Genomic DNA, 20851 nt, shown 5'->3' on the forward strand with positions numbered 1-20851 from the left:
GATCATTTTCCGATCATTCTTACTTTTCCTTCCTATTCACCACCTTCCCGTAGCCCTCGCTGGCAATTTGATCGGGCAAATTGGGATCTTTACTCACACCTCACTGCTTTTAGTGAGGTTCCTTCTTCATCCTCCATTGATGAGCTCCTACACATCTTCTCGACATCAGTTTATACCGCAGCTTCTCATTCTATACCCCACACCTCAGGCAGGCATTCTCAGAAGTGCGTGCCTTGGTGGTCTCCTGCTTGTGCTCGTGCAGTACGTTTGAAACGTGCTGCATGGGGCAGGTACCGGTACAATAGAACCGCTGAGAGACTTGTTGATTTTAAGCAGAAGCGTGCGATCGCTCGCCGTGTCATCTGTGAAGCTAAACGCACTTGTTGGCGAGACTATGTTTCCACCATCACCTCTGCTTCTTCTATGAGTGCAGTCTGGAAAAAAGTGAGGAAATTGAGTGGTAAATACTCTCCTGACCCGGCTCCTGTTCTACGGGTCACTGGTGTTGATATAGCAAACCCTCTCGACGTTGCCATTGAACTTGGCACACATCTGGTCCGTATTTCCCGAGGGCTCCATCTATGCCCCTCGTTTCTTTCCTCAAAGTCTGCCAGAGAGTTAGTACCCTTGGACTTTTCTTCTCTCGGAGAAGAACAGTATAATGTGCCTTTTACACTTCAAGAACTGGAGGCAACGCTCTCAGCTTGCCGATCATCGGCAGCTGGGCCTGATGACATTCATATTCGTATGTTACAACATTTACATCGGTCAGCCCTTGTAGTCCTCTTACACCTCTTCAATCTTATTTGGGCACAAGGAGTTCTTCCCCAGCTGTGGAAATCTGCCATTGTTCTCCCTTTCCGCAAACCGGGTACTACAGGACATGATGCCTCCCACTATCGCCCCATCGCTCTTACAAGTGCAGTTTGCAAAGTGATGGAACGCCTCGTAAATCGACGTTTAATGTGGTATTTAGAGACTCACAACAGTCTCTCCGCTAGTCAATATGGCTTTCGTAAGGGTCGTTCTACCATAGACCCCTTACTACGCTTGGATACGTATGTTCGTAATGCCTTTGCGAATAATCACTCAGTTATTGCCATATTTTTTGACCTTGAGAAGGCATATGACACAACTTGGAGGTATAATATTTTGGCCCAGGCCCATTCCTTAGGCCTCCGAGGCAATCTACCATCCTTCCTTAAGAACTTTTTAACTGACAGACATTTCCGTGTTCGAGTCAATAATGTTCTTTCCCCGGACTTCGTCCAAGCTGAAGGTGTCCCTCAGGGATGTGTTCTAAGCACAACACTTTTTCTCCTTGCTATAAATGATTTGGCCTCTGTTCTTCCACCCAATATTTGGTCATCACTCTATGTTGATGACTTCGCTATTGCTTGTGCAGGCGCTGACTGTCACCTTATTGCAGTTTCTCTCCAGCATGCGGTCGACCGTGTTTCCACTTGGGCCACCACACATGGGTTTAAATTTTCAAGTACCAAAACTCACCAAATTACTTTCACTAGACGCTCTGTTATCTCCGATCATCCTTTGTATCTCTATGGCTCCCGTATCCCCGAACGTGATACAGTCAGGTTTCTAGGCCTTCTCTTTGACCGTCGGTTAACCTGGAAACCTCACATTACCTCTCTGAAGGCAACTTGTCACAGCCGGCTAAACCTTCTTAAAACCCTTGCTCATCTTTCCTGGGGAGCTGATCGTCGAACTCTGCTTCGCCTACATTCAGCCCTCGTTTTATCGAAACTCGATTATGGTGACCAGATTTATTCCGCGGCCTCTACTGCTACTCTCTCTAGCCTTAACTCTATCCATCACCAAGGCTTACGTTTGTGCCTTGGTGCTTTTCGCTCTTCCCCTGTTGAGAGCCTCTATACAGAAGCAAATGTTCCATCCTTGTCTGATCGCCGTGATGCCCATTGCCTTCGTTACTATGTACGCTCTCACGATCTACACAATCCTTCCATTTATAGAATGGTCACCGATATTAGTAGACATTCTTTATTCGTTCGCCGCCCCTGTTTGCTCCGTCCCTTTTCTCTTCGCCTACTTTCACTCTTGTCTTCCCTTCAGTTACCACCTTTATATGTTCATGTAGCATCTCACTTTTCCCTACCCCCCTGGGAAGTTCCAGCTGTTCGGGTCTGTTCTTTCTCACTCCCTTGCTCGAAAGCTCAACTGCCTACGGTGGCTTCCCGCTCTCTTTTTCTTGATCACTTCCACTCTCATTCTCATGCCACCGCTGTGTACACAGATGGCTCTAAGTCTTCAGACGGCGTCGGATTCGCAGCAGTGTTTCCGGACAGCGTCGTACGAGGGCATTTACTATCTTCAGCTAGCATTTTTACTGCTGAACTGTATGCCATTCTTGCAGCACTTATTCGTATCGCATCTATGCCTGTGTCATCATTTGTAGTAGTCTCAGACTCCCTTAGTGCTCTACAGGCTATACGAAAATTTGATACATCTCATCCCCTAGTTCTCCGTATCCAACTTTGGCTACGCTGTATCTCTACCAAACATAAAGATATTGTTTTTTGTTGGGTCCCTGGTCATGTCGACGTACAGGGCAATGAACAGGCAGACACTGCTGCGCGGTCAGCAGTATATGACCTACCAATTTCCTATCGAGGTGTTCCATTTCTAGACTATTTTGCTGCAATAGCTACCCACCTTCGCACCCGTTGGCAACAACGTTGGTCAACTCTGCTCGGTAACAAACTTCATTCTATTAAACCGAGCATAGGTTACTGGCCGTCTTCTTGTCATCAGTGCCGAGGTTGGGAGACCACTCTCTCCCGCCTTCGCATTGGCCACACTCGTCTTACTCATGGGTATCTCATGGAGAGGCACCCTGTTCCTCTCTGTGAGCAGTGTCAAGTTCCAGTATCGATTAGCCACATTCTGTTAGACTGCCCCCTCTATCAACGAGCACGCAGAATTTACCTCCAACGTCGTCTTCGTTCTCCTACTCTCTCTTTACCTTCCCTTCTTGCTGATGGACCCTCCTTTAATCCTGACTCTCATTGACTTCTTGACAATGACTGATTTACTCCACAAACTCTGATGATACTTTTCACACTCCCCTCAGCCCTTTCTGGTTCAGTCTCTTGCTGCCCTTTACCCTTTCACCATCCACTGCCCCGCTGTTATCCGTAACCTGTTGCTCATCCATCTCCCTTTTGCCACCTGATGCCCTCGCTTCCTTCCTGCCCTGCAGCGCTGTATAGTCCTTGTGGCTTAGCGCTTCTTTTTGATTATAATAATAATAATCTGAAGCAGAGCGTAACATAGCCTACCAGGGGTAATAATTTGCTAGACCTAGTCTTGTCAAATAAGGAAACACTCGTGAATAATCTGGAGACCACTAAAGAGCTTGGCGCAAGTGATCACAAATCCATCACTTTTAGCATTAACTGGGAATGCAAGAATAATGATAATACAGTAAAAATCCCTGATTTCCGTTCTGCCGACTGTAATGGACTTAGGGAACAAATGTCTAATCTTGATTGGGGTTATCTAGCTAATGATTTTATTGGCGATGATCATACTTATGATTATGAAGGGATCTGCTTTTATGATTTTTTTTCTTAATAATGTACACCGTGCCCAGAGTATATACATTCCCCAGAGATATATTAGGTCTAATAATAACCTTCCCAAATGGGTTAACAGTAGGTTAAAGCATCTATTAGGGAAGAAAAGTGAATTTATAGGCGCATCAGAAGAGGAGAGGTTAACCTTACTGACCTATATGTTCAGCTTAAAAGAGAAGTAAAAAAGGGGATTAGAAAGGCTAAACGTGACTATAAAATTAGAGTTGCTAGTGAATCAAAGACTAATCCAAAGGGGTTCTTTCAAGTGTATAGGACAAAGGTGAAGGAAAAAGTAGGACCTCTGAAAATTGAGAATGGACAGCTGACGGATAACGAACTGGAAATGTGTTCCTTATTTAATGACTATTTTTTGTCAGTTTTTACTCAGGAAGATGTAAATGAGATTACAGTAATTAACAATTATTTAGTTCCTGATGAATTTAAATTAACTAATATTACTGTCACGAGGGACATGGTTATTAAACAGACAAACTGAAGCAAAATAAGCCCCCGGGACCCGGTGAGTTGTTTTCCAGAGTACTTAAGGAATGCAAGATGGAGCTTAGTCAGCCATTAACGAGTGTGTTTAATGCGTCCATCCTTACCGGTGTTGTGCCAGAGTTGTGGAAGATGGCTAATGTGGTTCCTATATTCAAATCAGGGGATAAGTCCGTTCCTTCAAATTACCATTCAATAAGCCTGACATCTATAGTGGGCAAGTTATTAGAATCAATTATAGCTGACATTATTAGAAGTCACCTTGAAGAGCATAACTTGATAAATGAATCTCGGCATGGATTCACGAGAGGTCGTTCCTGCCTGACAAACTTGCTGACGTTCTTCAATAGAACATTTGAGGCAGTTGACAGTGATAAGGAATATGATATTGTTTATTTGGATTTTAGTAAAGCCTTCGATAGAGTACCTCACAGGAGAGACTTGAAAAAAGTGGCAGCTCATGGTATAGGAGGTAAAGTTCTAGAATGGATAGAGGCATGGCTTACCAACAGAAAGCAGAGAGTTACCATTAATGGAGTGAAATCTGAATGGGGATTAGTCACTAGTGGTGTTCCACAAGGATCAGTTTTAGGCCCTCTCTTGTTCATAATTTACATTAATGACCTTGATAAAGGGATTACGAGTGACATGAGTAAGTTTGCTGATGATACAAAGATAGGCCGTATAATTCACTCTGAGGAGGATAGCAATGAACTCCAGGAGGATTTGGACAAATTAATGTCCTGGTCTGAAAAATGGCAGATGAAGTTCAATGTCGATAAGTGTAAGATACTAGCCCTTAGTAATGAAAATAACCCTCGAAGCTATAATCTAGGTGAAGTAGAGCTTGATCATACAGAATGTGAGAAGGACTTGGGAGTCATGGTGAGCAGAAATCTAAAGCCAAGACAGCAGTGCCTTGGTGTGTGCAACAAGGCCTACATATTACTTGGATTTATCTCAAGAAGTGTAAGTAACAGAAGTCCAAAAGTTATTTTACAGCTCTATACATCACTAGTGAGGCCTCATTTAGATTATGCTGCTCAGTTTTGGTCCCCTTACTACAGGATGGATACAGACTCATTAGAGAACATACAGAGAAGAATTACTAAAATGATTTACTGTGTAAGGAACCTCCCGTATGAAGATACTTAAAGCCTTAAATCTCCACTCTCTGGAGAGGCGTAGAATGAGGGGAGATATCATTGAAGTGTATAAATGGATGACAGGCATAAACAAGGGAGATATTAATAAAGTACTGAGGGTGTCGAACCAGGTAAGAACCAGAAATAATGGATTTAAGTTGGATAAATTTAGATTTAGAAAGGACATAGGCAAGTACTGGTTTTCTAACAGAGTTGTAGATGCGTGGAACAGTCTTCCCAATGGGGTGATAGAGGCTAGGACCTTGGGCAGCTTAAAGAAGAGACTGGACAAATATGCGAGTGGGAGGGGCTGGGTTTGAATGGTGTCATTCGGTACGGGAGTTATTTCTTGGGTAGCATTAGGTAGAGATCGTTTTGATCGTTTTGAGTGGTGACGTGTACTTAGCTCTGTGAAGACCTGTTTGTGTGCTCTCTGTGAATCTGAACCAGGATGCCCTCTCTTGAGCAGCTTTACCAGCAGCTGAGAGAAGAACTCAGAGTTGCTAAACTGGAGATACGGCGATTAACGGAGGAGAACAAGAGGATTCGTAGTAATCCTCCTGTTGTGAGTCCCCAGGTTAAGAGGGGAGCTTGGTCAGTGGCCGGGCAACATGGAACCAAGCTGAAGATTAAGAAAACGGTTGGAGAGGCAGAAACAACGAGAAACCAGAAGACTGCCGTGGAAACTTCCAACTCATTCTCGGTGCTACCTGACGAATGTGAGTGTTCTACTGGGAATGCCACAACGAGCACCAAGGAAGCATTGGCAGACGTGAGTGAGACATCCCTAGAAACCCCAACGAAGACCATCGAGAACGTCATGACGAATTCTACAAGTGGTGTAATGCTACCTGGCGAATGTGAGTCGACTACTCGGAGCATCACTACGGACGACGCCAAGGAAGGTAAAAACATTGTTGTTGTTGGGGATAGCCAGATTAGGTACATGGATAGGGCATTCTGTTTGAAGGATAGTAGTAGGAGGCAGAGAGTGTGTTTTCCTGGGGCTGGGATGAAGGATATTGTTAGCCGTCTGGATGACATCATGAGAGGTAATGGGAGCAATCCTATTATCTGTCTCAGTGCTGGAGGCAACGATGTTGGCAGACGTAGGAGTGAGGACCTGATTAGCAGGTATAGGTCAGCAATAGAGATAATTAGGAAGAAGGGTGGGAAACCTGTCATATGTGGCATTTTGCCAAGGAGAGGAATTGGAAATGAATGGTTGTCCAGAGCAATTGGTGTCAATTGTTGGCTGGACAAATACTGTAAGGAAAATGCGGTAACATTCATTGACAACTGGGACCTCTTCTATGGCAGAAATGACATGTATGCCAGGGATGGGGTTCACTTGTCTAGGTGTGGGGTGGGAGCACTGGCCAACGCAGTGGAGGGAGCTGTTAGGTCTTTAAACTAGGAATAGTTAGTGGTATGGGTTTTGGCGGGAAAACTGTGAAGTCGCAGGGTAGTAACATGAGTACTAGGAGAACTAGTAATAGGCAAAATGAGGAGGATATTGGAAAGCCAGTGGCACTAATTGACAATGACAGTAATAGGTTTAGTGGAATAACAGAAAGGAGCAGGAAGGGTAAAGAGATAGGAGGGTCATTAAATATTTATTACACAAATAGTCGCAGTGCTAGGAATAAGATGGACGAGTTGAGACTAGTTGCTAGTGCAGGTAACATAGATGTATTTGCCATTACGGAGACGTGGTTTAATTCAAAAAGTCGGGACATGCCTGCAGAATGTCACATTCAGGGTTTTAAATTGTTCCAAGTAGATAGAAGTATCGGGAAGGGGGGTGGGGTGGCATTGTATGTCCGAGATCGCAATATAAACACACATGCAGTATAATGTGATCCTTTATTGACTACGTTTCGCCCACACAGTGGGCTTTTTCAAGTTACAAACAGAACTACCTGGGGTGGAAGGAACGCGAGTATTTATAGTCCAGCTGAGGTCAGGTGAAGAATGCTGCATCTGATGATGTACCGAGTGGGGTTATAGAGTCTAAAAACTTGGGTAGCTTGGAAAGGAGATTGGATAAGTTTGTGAGCAGACCTTATCCAATCTCCTTTCCAAGCTACCCAAGTTTTTAGACTCTATAACCCCACTCGGTAAATCATCAGATGCAGCATTCTTCACCTGACCTCAGCTGGACTATAAATACTCGCGTTCCTTCCACCCCAGGTAGTTCTGTTTGTGACTTGAAAAAGCCCACTGTGTGGGCGAAACGTAGTCAATAAAGGATCACATTATACTGCATTTGTGTTTATATTGCCATTGTGTCGGTATTTTATACCATTTATTTCCATGTCCGAGATCGCTTGAACTGTTGCATAAAAACGGGTATTAAGTCTGAAGTAACACATACAGAGTCTGTTTGGATAGAATTTTCAGAGGGGCATGAAAAATTAATTTTAGGTGTGATATACCGTCCCCCAAATTTAGATAGGGACCAGGGGAGACTACTATGGGAGGAAATTGTTAGGGCCACAAGGCACGATAATGTAGTAATTCTAGGAGACTTTAACTTTAGTCATATTGATTGGAATTTCTTGACTGGGAATTTAGAATCATACGATTTCTTAGAAGTAGTTCAGGATTGTTTTTTGAAGCAGTTTGTGACAGAACCTACAAGGGGTAATAACCTGCTTGACTTAGTTCTGGCAAACAATGAATCCCTTGTTAATAATTTAGAAGTTTCAGAGGAACTGGGTGCTAGCGACCACAAATCAATTACATTTAGAATTGAATGGAAGTATGATAGTAGGGATAACTCAGTAACAGTCCCAGATTTTCGCTTAGCAGATTACGATGGGCTTAGAGAACACTTATCATCTGTTGACTGGGGTAACGAAGAGAGCTATCAATATGACAGTTTTCTGAACACAATACATGCTGCTCAAAGAACGTTTATCCCTTATAAGGAAATTAGATCAAATAGAAATGACCCAAAATGGATGAATAATAGGCTGAAATATCTACTAGGGCATAAGAAAGGAATTTATAGGCGTATCAAAAGAGGCGAGGGTCATCTTATGAATCAGTATATTGACATTAAGAGGGACATTAAAAAGGGGATAAGAAAAGCTAAAAGGGACTATGAAATTAAAGTTGCTAGGGATTCTAAAACTAACCCAAAAAGTTTTTTCCAGGTCTATAGAACAAAAGTCAGAGATAAGATAGGTCCCCTTAAAAATAACTATGGGCATCTTACTGACAAAGAGAATGAAATGTGCTCGATTTTAAATAATTATTTTCTCTCGGTTTTTACACAGGAAGACACTAATAATATTCCGGTAATAAATTTTTATAGTGGATCAGAAGAAGATAAATTATGTAACATCATAGTCACTAGTGAAATGGTTGTGAAGCAGATAGACCGACTGAAGCAAAATAAGTCACCGGGTCCTGATGAGGTTTTTTCAAGGGTTCTAAAGGAATGCAAAATGGAAGTCTGTGAACCATTAACTAATATTTTTAATTTATCTCTTCAAACAGGTGTAGTGTCTGATATGTGGAAGATGGCTAATGTAATTCCTATTTTTAAAACAGGGGACAAGTCGTTACCGTCAAATTACCGCCCAATAAGCCTGACCTCAATTGTAGGCAAATTACTAGTCAATTATAGCTCAGATTATAAGAAGCCATCTCGATAAGCATAGCTTGATTAATGATACTCAGCATGGATTCACAAGAGTCCGGTCTTGTCTAACTAATTTATTAACTTTCTTCAGTAAAGCTTTTGAGGCTGTTGACCACGATAAAGAATTTGATATTATTTACTTAGATTTTAGTAAGGCATTTGATAGAGTTCTGCACCAAAGACTGTTGAAGAAAGTAGCAGCTCATGGCATTGGGAGAAGGGTGCTCTCGTGGATCGAATCATGGCTCACAGACAGGAAGCAGAGAGTGTCCATAAATGGGGTTAAATCCGAGTGGGGATCAGTAACAAGTGGCGTTCCACAGGGATCAGTCTTGGGCCCGTTGTTGTTTATAATATATATCAATGATCTTGATGAAGGAATTACTAGTGATATGAGCAAATTCGCCGATGACACGAAGATAGGTAGGATAATTGATTCAAACGTAGATGTTAGGGAACTTCAGGAGGATTTAGACAAACTCTACTCTTGGTCAGAAAAGTGGCAGATGCAGTTCAATGTAGATAAATGCAAGGTTCTGAAGCTCGGGAGTGTCCATAACCCTAGCACTTATCAGTTAAATAATGTAGAACTTAACCATACAGATTGCGAAAAGGACTTGGGGGTTATGGTAAGCAGCAACCTTAAACCAAGACAGCAATGCCTAAGCGTACGTAATAAGGCAAATAGATTACTGGGATTTATATCAAGAAGCGTAAGCAACAGAAGTCCAGAGGTCATACTGCAGCTTTATACATCATTAGTAAGGCCTCACCTAGATTATGCAGCTCAATTCTGGTCTCCATATTACAGAATGGACATAAATTCGTTAGAAAACATTCAGCGTAGGATGACTAAATTAATACATAGCATTAGAAATCTTCCTTATGAAGAAAGATTGAAGACTCTTAAGTTACATTCACTTGTTAGACGAAGAATGAGGGGAGACCTGATCGAAGTGTATAAGTGGAAGATAGGTATTAATAAAGGGGATATTAACAAGGTCTTGAGGATATCTCTCCAAGAGAGAACCCGCAGTAATGGATTTAAATTAGATAAGTTTAGATTTAGAAAGGACATAGGAAAGTATTGGTTTGGAAATAGGGTAGTGGATGAGTGGAACAGTCTACCTAGTTGGGTTATTGAGGCTAGGACTTTGGGTAGTTTCAAATTTAGGTTGGATAAATACATGAGTGGGAAGGGTTGGATTTGAGTGGGACTTGCACATCAGAGCTTATTTCTTGGGTAGCATTGAAAATTGGGTTGGTCAAATGTTTGTTAGTGGGATGAATTGTAAAGGACCTGCCTAGTATGGGCCAACGGGCCTGCTGCAGTGTTCCTCCTTTATGTTCTTATGATAAGGACCTGCCTTGCATGGGCCAGTAGGCCTTCTGCAGTGTTCCTACATTTTTATGTTCTTATGTTCTTATCTGCTCTTTAACAAACTTTTCTATTAAACCGAGTATAGGTTTCTGGCCGTCTTCTTATCAGTGTCGAAGTTGGGAGACTACTCTCTCCTGTTTTTAAGGAAATGCTACAAGCTAAGTCAAAGATTAAACAATGGACTTTAATGGGACTTAACTTGAAAGACAGCTTTCACCTACACAGCCATCCCTGTAGGCAATGTCTTGAGAAGCTGTCGTATGCACTCCCTAAGGGCTGTGAAAAAAAAAAAAATGTTTAAGTATAATTACCCCTAGGGGTGTTGTTGGTATTTTTCATAACTTGATCCTCTTCAAGGGGGGCTCCTTGGCGTGGTGAAGAGGCTCTTGGTCTGAGGAATTAGCCCTGTCGGTCTTCTTCCTCAGACCGAACCTAATTACCCCCCATTCTCCCCTCCCCTATCCCATCCTCCCCATCCTCCCCTTTTTCCATTCCTCCTCCTCACCCCTCCCTTTTGCCCTTCCTCTTTTTGGCCTTTGGGATTTCTCCCACAGGCACGCTAGTTCCTAGGTAGGGGAAAGGACACCGGGGTCCATCCCATTCCGTTGAGGTTCTTGGCGGTGGTGTAGTTTGCCATGGAATCTGGATTGCCTGGGGATGTCCCGATCCCTCTCCGGTATCCTGGAGTAGCTTTGGGTGTCTTTCGGGCGACGGGTGTATCTCTGGAAGCCACCTTTCGGATTCCGGGGGTGGTGGCCGAAGGAGGTATGCTTTGTGGCGGATATCCAGCCGCCCTCTCTTTTGTCCACCGAGGTAGCTCAGCAGATGTGAGGTTGCTATCCCGGATTGCTGGTTTACTGGCATGAAGGGTAGGGTATGGCACGGGTTCCATGCTGCATCTGCGCTACTAGCGGTGTTGAGGTCCTCTTGGGTGCGGAGGGAGATTTCTGGCCCTTTCATTCCTCCTGGGAACTATTCCTCCCCGCTCCCCCCTTTTTTTATTCTTTTTTTATTTTTATTTTCTTTCTTTTTTTTTCTTAAAAACAAAAAGCAAAGAAGTAACCTAACCATGGCAGCCCTAGTCCATGAACCCACTACCCCCGGGCCCCTTCTTGATACCGCACCCCATTCTGACCCTGCCTTGTGTTTAGACCACTCTTCGGACACTCCTGATGCCCCTGTACCTCTTGCTGGTGCTGTTTCCTCACCCGCTTCAGGTACCGGGGCTTCGACTGACTCCTTCGATTTGTCTGAACTCCGCTCTCCTTTGACTATGCTTCCGGCTTCTCCCTCTACGGTACGGCAATTTTCGAATCGCCCGCCCATTTCATGCCGGACCAACTCCGGTCCTACTCCTAAACACCAACGTCAGTCTCCTGATGATGCTCCTTCGTTACCTTCCCATTCTACTCGGAAAAGACCAACACGTCAAGCACTCCCTCTCCACGCTCAGTTTGGGACCACACAATGGACTAAATTCTTTACTTTAAGACCGACTTCTTCTTCTGCCTACCTTTCTGACCATAGTATTGGCAAAGCGCTCCTGCATCATGTTGGTAGAGATATTTCATTTCATGCTCTCAAGAGCGGTATGCGCATCGTCACTGTCCAGAATGCTACCCAAGCTCATGATCTTTCTCTCCTTTCGAATATCGATACTACTCCTATCAGTATTGAAAAACATCTTTCTCTCAATTTTTGTAGTGGTACTGTCATTCTGCCCCATACCATAGTCCAACAGAATTTCCAGTCATGTGGCAATGACATTTTTGAACAGCTGGAACTCCAGGATCTCCCAATCCTCAAAGTAGACACTTGTCCTTCCTGCCCGGGGGCAGAGACGTTACCCTTGCAATGTGGCTCGTTTAACTTTTGACAGCCGAGAACTCCCGTCCTCTGTATATGTCGCAGGACGTCGGTTACAAGTTCGAAAGGTGATACCTACACCGCAACAAATGTAGAAATTGCTGGCGTTTCAGTCACCCAGCGAAATATTGCAGATCTATGGCCGAATGCCCAGTCTGTGGTGCCGACGACCATTCTAATACATCTTGCAGTCAACCTCCATCTTGCCTTAATTGTAATGAAGCTCAACCTTCGTACTCCCGCCGTTGCCAGGTCTACTTAAATGAACGTGAAATCCGTTGCCTCAAAGAGGCAGAAGGTCTCCCTTATGCTATGGCAGTTACTCATCTCCGCCTCCAAGGGAGACTACCCCGTGTTTCTTATTCTCGTGTTTCCAAACATCCCCCCACTTCTGGGGTACCATCTTCTGCAGCCTCCTCTGTTGTTACCCCTCCCATAGCCACTACGGCATCTAATCCTTTTGCTGTCCTTGGCTCTGACGTCCCGACTACAACTCAGTCTGTTCTCACATCTTCGCGTCCTTCCTCACAAGCCCCAGTATCGACAAGACCTCGTACGACACCTAATACCAATCGCCCCTCTACTCAGAAGTCCAAAAAATCCATATTGCTCAAATCTTCTTTGCCCTTTCCTTCCCTTCTTACACCTCCACACTTTACCTTTCCAGTCTCTGTACCTAGTTCTTCCCCTCTCTCTGGCTCTATTACAAGTGTGGAGATTCACCCTCCTCCTCATACTATGCCTTACACCCCTGTCCCCTCCCAAGTTTCTCCCTCTTCTGCCACCTCCCAGGTTTCTGCCTCTTCTGTCCCCTCCCACACTTCATCTCCAGTCCCTTACACTCTTCCCTCCCCCTCTACTTTGGTACAGTCCATTACTGTCCCAATCTTTACTCACCCTCCTCCTTCTATCTCCAATATGGTCTCCCATACATCTTTGAATTCAGAAACACTTGAAGCCATTTCAGAATATATTGCAGAGACTAAACCTTTAATGGACACTGATTCAATTCCTGTTCCTTCTCCATCTTCACAACCCCATTCTTCGCAACGCTCCGTTCCTTCGCTACTTGAACGTCTTCCAATGCCACCACACGTTGACTTTTCTAACCCCTCTAGTCCATAGGTGCCTTTTACCTACAGATTCCTGATATTTTCTTCATCGCCAATCATGGCCTATTTACAGTGGAATATCCGCGGCCTCAGGGGTAATCGGGGTGAGCTTCAGATGTTGCTTTCCAGGTTTTCCCCTGTTGGTGCTTGCTTACAAGAACCAAAATTACACTCGGCTGTTTTCCAACCTATCTCAGGCTATAATTTATTGTATTCTTCGGATCCTTTCTCAGATGGGACCTTTAATGAAAGTGCCCTTCTTCTACGCAATGATATTCCGTACTGTCAACTATTTGTCCATACCTCGCTGCATTACACTGCAGCCCGTATCCACTTGAATAAGTGGTTTACAATATGTTCTTCATATCTCTCTCCTTCTCGAGCATTTTCTATCCCAGACTTTGCCTTTCTTGTTTCATCCTTACCACCACCACTTCTGTTACTTGGTGATTTTAATGCCCACCATTTCCTCTGGGGGGTCTCATTGTGACTCACGTGGCATTCAGTTGGAGGCTTTTCTCGCCTCTCACCCCCTCCATGTTTTAAATACGGGTACTCCCACCCATTTTGATCCTCGTACTCTCTCTTGCATCGATCTATCAGTCTGCTCTTCCTCCACTGCACTAGATTTCACCTGGTCTGTTCTACCAGACTTACATGACAGCGATCATTTTCCGATCATTCTTACTTCTCCTTCCTATTCACCACCTTTCCGTAGCCCTTGCTGGCAATTTGATAGGGCAAATTGGGATCTTTACTCACACCTCACTGCTTTTAGTGAGGTTCCTTCTTCATCCTCCATTGATGAGCTCTTACACATCTTCTCGACGTCAGTTTATACCGCAGCTTCTCATTCTGTACCCCAAACCTCAGGCAGGCATTCTCAGAAGTGCGTGCCTTGGTGGTCTCCTGCTTGTGCTCGTGCAGTACGTTTGAAACGTGCTGCATGGGGCAGGTACCGGTACAATAGAACCGCTGAGAGACTTCTTGATTTTAAGCAGAAGCGTGCGATCGCTCGCTGTGTCATCGTGAAGCTAAACGCACTTGTTGGCGAGACTATGTTTCCACCATCACCTCTGCTTCTTCTGTGAGTGCAGTCTGGAAAATGAGGAAATTGAGTGGTAAATACTCTCCTGACCCGGCTCCTGTTCTACGGGTCGCTGGTGTTGATGTAGCAAACCCTCTCGACGTTGCCATTGAACTTGGCACACATCTGGTCCGTATTTCCTGAGAGCTCCATCTATGCCCCTCGTTTCTTTCCTCAAAGTCTGCCAGAGAGTTAGTACCCTTGGACTTTTCTTCTCTCAGAGAAGAACAGTATAATGTGCCTTTTACACTTCAAGAACTGGAGGCAACGCTCTCAGCTTGCCGATCATCGGCAGCTGGGCCTGACGACATTCATATTCGTATGTTACAACATTTACATCGGTCAGCCCTTGTAGTCCTCTTACACCTCTTCAATCTTATTTGGGCACAAGGAGTTCTTCCCCAGCTGTGGAAATTTGCCATTGTTCTCCCTTTCCGCAAACCAGGTACTACAGGACATGATGCCTCCAACTATCGCCCCATCGCTCTTACTAGTGCAGTTTGCAAAGTGATGGAACGTCTCGTAAATCGACGTTTAATGTGGTATTTAGAGACACACAACAGTCTCTCCGCTAGTCAATATGGCTTTCGTAAGGGTCGTTCTACCATAGACCCCTTACTACGCTTGGATACGTATGTTCGTAATGCCTTTGCGAATAATCACTCAGTTATTGCCATATTTTTTGACCTTGAGAAGGCATATGACACAACTTGGAGGTATAATATTTTAGCCCAGGCCCATTCCTTAGGCCTCCGAGGTAATCTACCATCCTTCCTTAAGAACTTTTTAACTGACAGACATTTCCGTGTTCGAGTCAATAATGTTCTTTCCCCGGACTTCGTCCAAGCTGAAGGTGTCCCTCACGGATGTGTTCTAAGCACAACACTTTTTCTCCTTGCTATAAATGATTTGGCCTCTGTTCTTCCACCCAATATTTGGTCATCACTCTATGTTGATGACTTCGCTATTGCTTGTGCAGGCGCTGACTGTCATCTTATTGCAATTTCTCTCCAGCATGCGGTCGACCGTGTTTCCACTTGGGCCACCATGCATGGGTTTAAATTTTCAAGTACCAAAACTCGCCAAATTACTTTCACTAGACGCTCTGTTATCTCCGATCATCCTTTGTATCTCTATGGCTCCCGTATCCCCGAACGTGATAGTCAGGTTTCTAGGCCTTCTCTTTGACTGTCGGTTATCCTGGAAACCTCACATAACCTCTCTGAAGGCAACTTGTCACAGCCAGCTAAACCTTCTTAAAACCCTTGCTCATCTTTCCTGGGGAGCTGATCGTCGAACTCTGCTTCGCCTACATTCAGCCCTCGTTTTATCGAAACTCGATTATGGTGACCAGATTTATTCCGCGGCCTCTCCTGCTACTCTCTCTAGCCTTAACTCTATCCATCACCAAGGATTACGTTTGTGCCTTGGTGCTTTTCGCTCTTCCCCTGTTGAGAGCCTCTATACAGAAGCGAATGTTCCATCCTTGTCTGATCGCTGTGATGCCCATTGCCTTCGCTACTATGTACGCTCTCACGATCTACACAATCCTTCCATTTATAGATTATTATTATAATCAAGGGGAAGCGCTAAACCCGGAGGATTATACAGCGCCTGGGGGGGGGGATGTGGAAGGCATTCAGGCTTAATTCGGGGAACTGGAGCACAGATCCAATTCCCTAAATCAAGAGCCCCTCACCAACATCAAGGAACCTTCCTTGAGGGGTCCATTTATAGAATGGTCACCGATATTAGTAGACATTCTTTATTCGTTCGCCGCCCCTGTTTGCTCCGTCCCTTTTCTCTTCGCCTACATTCACTCTTGTCTTCCCTTCAGTTACCACCTTTATATGTTCATGTAGCATCTCACTTTTCCCTACCCCCCTGGGAAGTTCCAGCTGTTCGGGTCTGTTCTTTCTCACTCCCTTGCTCGAAAGCTCAACTGCCTACGGTGGCTTCCCGCGCTCTTTTTCTTGATCACTTCCACTCCCATTCTCATACCACCGCTGTGTACACAGATGGCTCTAAGTCTTCAGAGGGCGTCGGATTCGCAGCAGTGTTTCCGGACAGCGTCGTGCGGGGACATTTACTGTCTTCAGCTAGCATTTTTACTGCTGAACTGTATGCCATTCTTGCAGCACTTATTCGTATCGCATCTATGCCTGTGTCATCATTTGTAGTAGTCTCAGACTACCTTAGTGCTTTACAGGCTATACGAAAATTTGATATATCTCATCCCCTAGTTCTCCGTATCCAACTTTGGCTATGCTGTATCTCTACCAAACATAAAGATATTGTTTTTTGTTGGGTTCCTGGTCATGTCGACGTACAGGGCAATGAACAGGCAGACACTGCTGCGCGGTCAGCAGTACATGACCTACCAATTTCCTATCGAGGTGTTCCATTTCTGTACTATTTTGCTGCAATAGCTACCCACCTTCGCACCCGTTGGTCAACTCTGCTCGGTAACAAATTCATTCTATTAAACCGAGCATAGGTTACTGGCCGTCTTCTTGTCATCAGTGCCGAGGTTGGGAGACTACTCTCTCCCGCCTTTGCATTGGTCACACTCGTCTTACTCATGGGTATCTCATGGAGAGGCACCCTGTTCCTCTCTGTGAGCAGTGTCAAGTTCCAGTATCGATTAGCCACATTCTGTTAGACTGCCCTCTCTATCAACGAGCACGCAGAATTTACCTCCAACGTCGTCTTCGTTCTACTACTCTCTCTTTACCTTCCCTTCTTGCTGATGGACCCTCCTTTAATCCTGACTCTCTCATTGACTTCTTGACAATGACTGATTTACTCCACAAACTCTGATGATACTTTTTGCACTCCCCTCAGCCCTTTCTAGTTCAGTCTCTTGCTGCCCTTTACCCTTTCACCATCCACTGCCCCGCTGTTATCCATAACCTATTACTCATCCATCTCCCTTTTGCCACCTGATGCCCTCGCTTCCTTCCTGCCCTGCAGCGCTGTATAGTCCTTGTGGCTTAGCGCTTCTTTTTGATTATAATAATTCATAACTTGATATTGACCATACGTACTGGTGTGGGCTCGATGGCCCTCGAGTCACCGGGTATTGGTACATCAAATAAAATCTAAATGGATATCTGCTGTGGAGCCAACCTACCCTTATTATGTACATTAGATGCACCTGGGTATTTGTAGCTGACCTTGCACCCAGTTATCCATTGTCTTGATTGAAGCAGACATGTTCTTTGAAGAATGTCACTACACTCCATTAGGATCATTGTTACACTGTTCATCAAGCATGGTTTTTATTATTCACAGTCTTATCACTAAAGAAGCTGATCACACTTCTCTAAGTGTTTTGATGTGTTCTTTGAGATACCGTAGACGGTTATTTAACACGGTAGTTACGTTCCTGAAAGCCCTGTTAGGTAAAACCGTGCTAGATGAACTGAAGAACTTATGGTAAAAATAGGGTTACGTTCCTGAGAACCCCAAAAAAGCCATCAACTTTTTTTTTAAGGCCTCCATATCTTACAAATATAAAAGTGAATATGTAATTGCAGTTCATTGTTGTGATGTATTTTGTTTTTACTGCTTAAGACTACAAATGTAACAGAAATAATAGTATTTCTTACCTTAAATTGTGGGTGCTGGTGTTTGTGGATGATTGTGAAGAGTGGAGAGTTATGTTGTGGCCCTACTGGGCTGAGGTGGATGGTAGAGGTTCTGGTACTGAAGTTGATAGTTGTACTGGAGTGTCTAACTTTGTCATTCAGTCAACCAAGTCATTCAGTAAGCAGTCAGTCACACAAACTTATGTTTATCTTTTTTTACATGTGCAAAGTAACACTTCATTATGGCCACAGGACGTCTTGTCTAATATCTTTGTTTCCTTCGTTAATTCTAAGACTTAAATGTTTACACCTTTTCTTGCCACTTTGAGCATCACTTGTATGCTTACTGGACGTCATGATTGCTTGGTAGATACAAGATATAGCAATTAAAGATCAAAACACAATTCACAATCACAAGCTTGTAGCAGAGAAGTTGGACTGGACACGTATGAAGTACGAATGCTAGGATGGTGGGGTGGTGTTGGGGGGGGGCGGAGATGGCGAGAGGTCTCCCCTGCTGAACCACAACAAGGCGGCAACTTGAGGAAAAGGGAAGTTTTTTTTTTACCTTCCCGCAAACTGAACCATGTTAAATTCATCATACGACGTGTTACATAAAATTGTGCCGCAATTCTTCAATCATGCTATACTCAAATCGAGTCAAATAAACTCATGCTAAATAATGGTCTACTGTACTTTTGTGTACAAAAATGCGTGGCTCAGTCTAATTTGTTAGTTATCCCAGCATCAATGTGTCCCTTGGTAGGGTTGAAAGTAATCTAAGTTAAGACGCCTCTTGCCACACTTCGCTTGCCCCAACACACAAAGGAAAAGCTGACGTAGCATATTTCCCTTCCTTGCCAAAGTTCCACCATAAAGCAATGCAGAATGCATGATTCTTGCTCTCTGGGCATACACAACAATGTACAGTATCTTCACCATGGTAACAAAATGGGTGCAGGATTTTCCTTAATTGTCCTGCTAAGGTAAGAGATTCATTCTTATTAAACTACACTACTTGCAACACTAGTCTCTTGCAAGGAGTTGCATGATCCGTAACTAGTACATGCTTGTAATTACTTGGGAAGTAAACAAGATGGTTGCCCCTTGCTGAAAGGCTGAAAATGCTGAAATGGGCTGATATCCCCCTCCTGGAGAAAATTTCTCTACACCCGTCTTCGCATCAGCCACACTCTTCTTACTCACGGGTATCTCGTGGAGAGGCAACCTGTTCTACTGTGAGAATTGTCAAGTTCCAGTATCTGTTAGCCAAATTCTGTTGGACTGCCCCCACTATTAATGAGCACACAGAATTAACCTATGTCGTCGTCTCCGCTCTGCTGCTCTCTCTTTACCTTCCCTTCTTGCAGATGGACCCTCCTTGAATCCGGGCTCCCTCATTGACTTTTTGGCAACTGATTTACTCCACAAACTCTGATGATGATACCTTTTAGCACTCCCCTCAGCCCTTTCTACCTCAATCTCTTGCTACCCTTTACCCCTGCACTATCCACTGCCCCGCTGTACTCCGTAACCTACTAATCATCCCTCTCCCTCTTGCTACCCGATACCCTCATATCCTTCCCTGCAAGTGCTGTATAGCCCTTGTGGTTTAGCGCTTCTTTTTTATTATAATACATCTATGCCCCTTGTTTTTCCTCCAAATCTGCCAGAGAGAAGTCCCTGTTTACCGTATCACTTCGATATGTCTTCAATACTGTATAACATACCAGCTTGGTGGTTTAGTTTTGTACGGCAGACAAGCGAGTGGCGTATTTTATAATACATTTTATAAATGTAGAAAGACTTTATACTTGTTTAGTATCTATACTCGCAAAGAAATATTGCTGTTAACATCTAAATATAAAGTAGAAGTTAAAATAAGTGTTAGTAAATGAAATAGTTGCAAATATGATTTTAATACTTTTTTTCTCATTTCAGATCAAATTAGTTTGAATCATCTGGTTGGCAGCAGCAGATATTATTACTGCAATACTGTGTGTGGCTCCCACAAAGAAACTGTCGCAAAAAGATCTCTTAAACTGTACTGTTTAAATGTTTTAAAATGCTGCAAGTATCATACACAACCATTTCCATACCATGATTATCTCGTATATTGTTAAATTCTTAATGGAACTCGATGTTTCTAAATCTCGAACAGACATTTTCATACAACTAAATCATGAGTGAACTTAAAGACTTCAGAAATGTTTATGTGGAAGGTGTATATGCGCACATATAACTGAAATAACTAAACTGTAGTCATAATTTTGTGTACATCAACGTAAGGTTTAAACACTGAATTTTTATAGCAGTTGTTGTAACAGATCTAGTTGCAATCTTGAATGAGCACTTTTATCGCCTGCATGATTAAAATATTGTGTTGCTTTTATAAAATTGTCAGAATCTGAGCTTGTATTAAGTATCATAGGATCCTTTTAATATATGAAGGTTCTACACGTGTGGTAATTTAATTAGTTTAATTAGTTTTTTCATAATACTGTGTGTTCATCTGGATAAACAATGTTCTATATTTCTCGGCTTGAAACTCGTGAAATTTTAATGTTTTTTTATTTATAATTATATTTATAAAGATGCATGTTCCACAGAAGTTTTATTACAAACGAAATATTTTTATCCCATTTATTCTCTAGTAGCAGGTGTTGTACGTAACCTGTGGGTGATCAGACTGTGACCCTGATCTGTCTACTTTGGGTTGGTGATAACATACAAAGACCAAATTAAACTACCCTGTGTGTTGTGCACAGCAACTTTTGTCTTGTTGCCACTTACCTGAAAGCTGATCCTTCATGTGGATCTGTTGCTCCTTCCAACAGCGGCCCGGTCCTGGCCCTGCTGCATCAGTTGGTTGGTTTTGCATTGCTTTCACTTAACAATAGACTGTA

The 20851-nt window shown here is 43.6% G+C and overlaps 1 protein-coding gene across 1 annotated transcript in view; it reads left to right on the plus strand.

The window, feature by feature from the left end:
- LOC128690512 (salivary peroxidase/catechol oxidase-like) overlaps positions 1-20548 on the plus strand; it is a 210570-nt gene extending 190022 nt beyond the window's left edge. Inside the window, exon 17 of the mRNA XM_070081961.1 lies at positions 19887-20548. Within this exon, the coding sequence (XP_069938062.1) occupies positions 19887-19901 (15 nt within the window). The 3' untranslated portion in view covers positions 19902-20548. The remainder of the gene's footprint in view (positions 1-19886) is intronic.
- Positions 20549-20851: the final 303 nt, after the last annotated feature.

The sequence above is a fragment of the Cherax quadricarinatus genome, chromosome 1 (assembly GCF_038502225.1).
Source record: "Cherax quadricarinatus isolate ZL_2023a chromosome 1, ASM3850222v1, whole genome shotgun sequence".
NCBI lineage: Eukaryota > Metazoa > Arthropoda > Malacostraca > Decapoda > Parastacidae > Cherax > Cherax quadricarinatus.